General features: G+C 47.8%; 1 protein-coding gene across 1 annotated transcript in view; it reads right to left on the minus strand. All coding sequences in view use genetic code 11, as the record gives it.

Annotated features, from left to right (window-relative positions):
- Positions 1–1,380, minus strand: part of EGR_00433 (Transient receptor potential-gamma protein) — a gene marked incomplete at both ends in the record, with an annotated part of 15,873 nt that overhangs the window by 10,571 nt on the left and 3,922 nt on the right. The window contains one exon of the mRNA XM_024489682.1: positions 328–535. Coding sequence (XP_024355679.1) covers positions 328–535 — 208 coding nt within the window. The remainder of the gene's footprint in view (positions 1–327; positions 536–1,380) is intronic.

Genomic DNA, 1,380 nt, shown 5'->3' on the forward strand with positions numbered 1-1,380 from the left:
GACGTGCTGTGCGTGGGCCAGTCCACACACCATTAATCATAACAGTCGGCGACATTCCCTGTGTCCACAGCCTACACCCTCCCACTCTGATGCAGTAAGTGAAAGAGGGTGCAAAATCTGCATCTCTGGAATATCTACTCGCACCCATGGGAGACTTCAAACACTGCATAGCACAGTAACCTACGCTCTGGTGATGACACACAAACATACACACACGTCTATCAGCAATATACTGGAATGGTGGTAATGCTTCAATGACGCATTAACTTCCGTCTGTTCATAGCCATCCCGCTCTCGCTGTGTGGTAGTGTTCAACCCACAACGCACCTTCCATTTTGTACTGTGAGCATTCAGTCAACTTGCCGAATGCCAGCCCCTTCACCCACGTCTCATCCACGCATAACCTCTGCTCCCACAACGGCACCGGAGACCAATTAGTCCACGTGAACAGTGAACACAAGCATTCACGAACATCCGGCATTTCAGAAGTTCGGCCCATGCTGCAATCAAGGGCAGCTAACCGCACTGACTCACACTGCAAACAGCGCTGTGTTCACATTTCAGCAACTCGACTAGCAGACAGTCCCATTTCTCCTTACACCTCCCACATCACTCCAATTCATTCCACCTGCTTGCACCTCTCAAGTGGCACCCGCAGGCCAGCATTTCAATACCACAATGGCAACACCGATTATGGTTAGAGCTTACCAGACAGTTTTTTAAAAGTAGGGGCAGGTATGCAAATGTGGCAGTAGAGACTGCGCATTAATATCAGTGCATTTACAATCTCAATTGCCACAGTTTCACCTCAGCACCTCTAGTTACATTCACGAAAGTAGCTGTGAAATCCACTTCGACAGTAATAGGAAAAATGATAAAATGAGGGTGGATTCCAATGACTCGGTAATGGGAAGTGCAATGGCACTTGATTGACAGTCCTCATTCCTTAATTCAACTCTCCAACATCTTCCACATCAGTGATATTCAAAGCTACAATAAAGTGCAGCACAATCACATTTCTTTCCGTGAAAATATTCACAATACAATCTCCAGGATTTCTATGTTTTCCTTTTCGTGTACTGAAAATAAACCATTCCGCCCTCCTGGAATTCCATGCAACGGCTTTAGGTAGTACCAACAGCGCTTCAGGGGCATGCAATTAGAGGAGGCAAATCTTACTCAAAAAGGAGATGTAGGCGCTGCTCTGACAGATGAACTTGATGAAGGGCTTCCGCAGCATATTGCCCCAACGCGAGTCCGGTGCGAGGAGACAGCAGAGTGAGAGGACAGGGTAGAGGAGGGCAATGAGGAAAATGATGGCCGCCTGCACGAAGAAGGGTTTGCGACGAAAGCCCGGTAATCCGTCATACCACAGAGAAG

This window comes from Echinococcus granulosus (genome assembly GCF_000524195.1).
Source record: "Echinococcus granulosus chromosome Unknown EG_S00002, whole genome shotgun sequence".
NCBI classification, from domain to species: Eukaryota; Metazoa; Platyhelminthes; class Cestoda; order Cyclophyllidea; family Taeniidae; genus Echinococcus; species Echinococcus granulosus.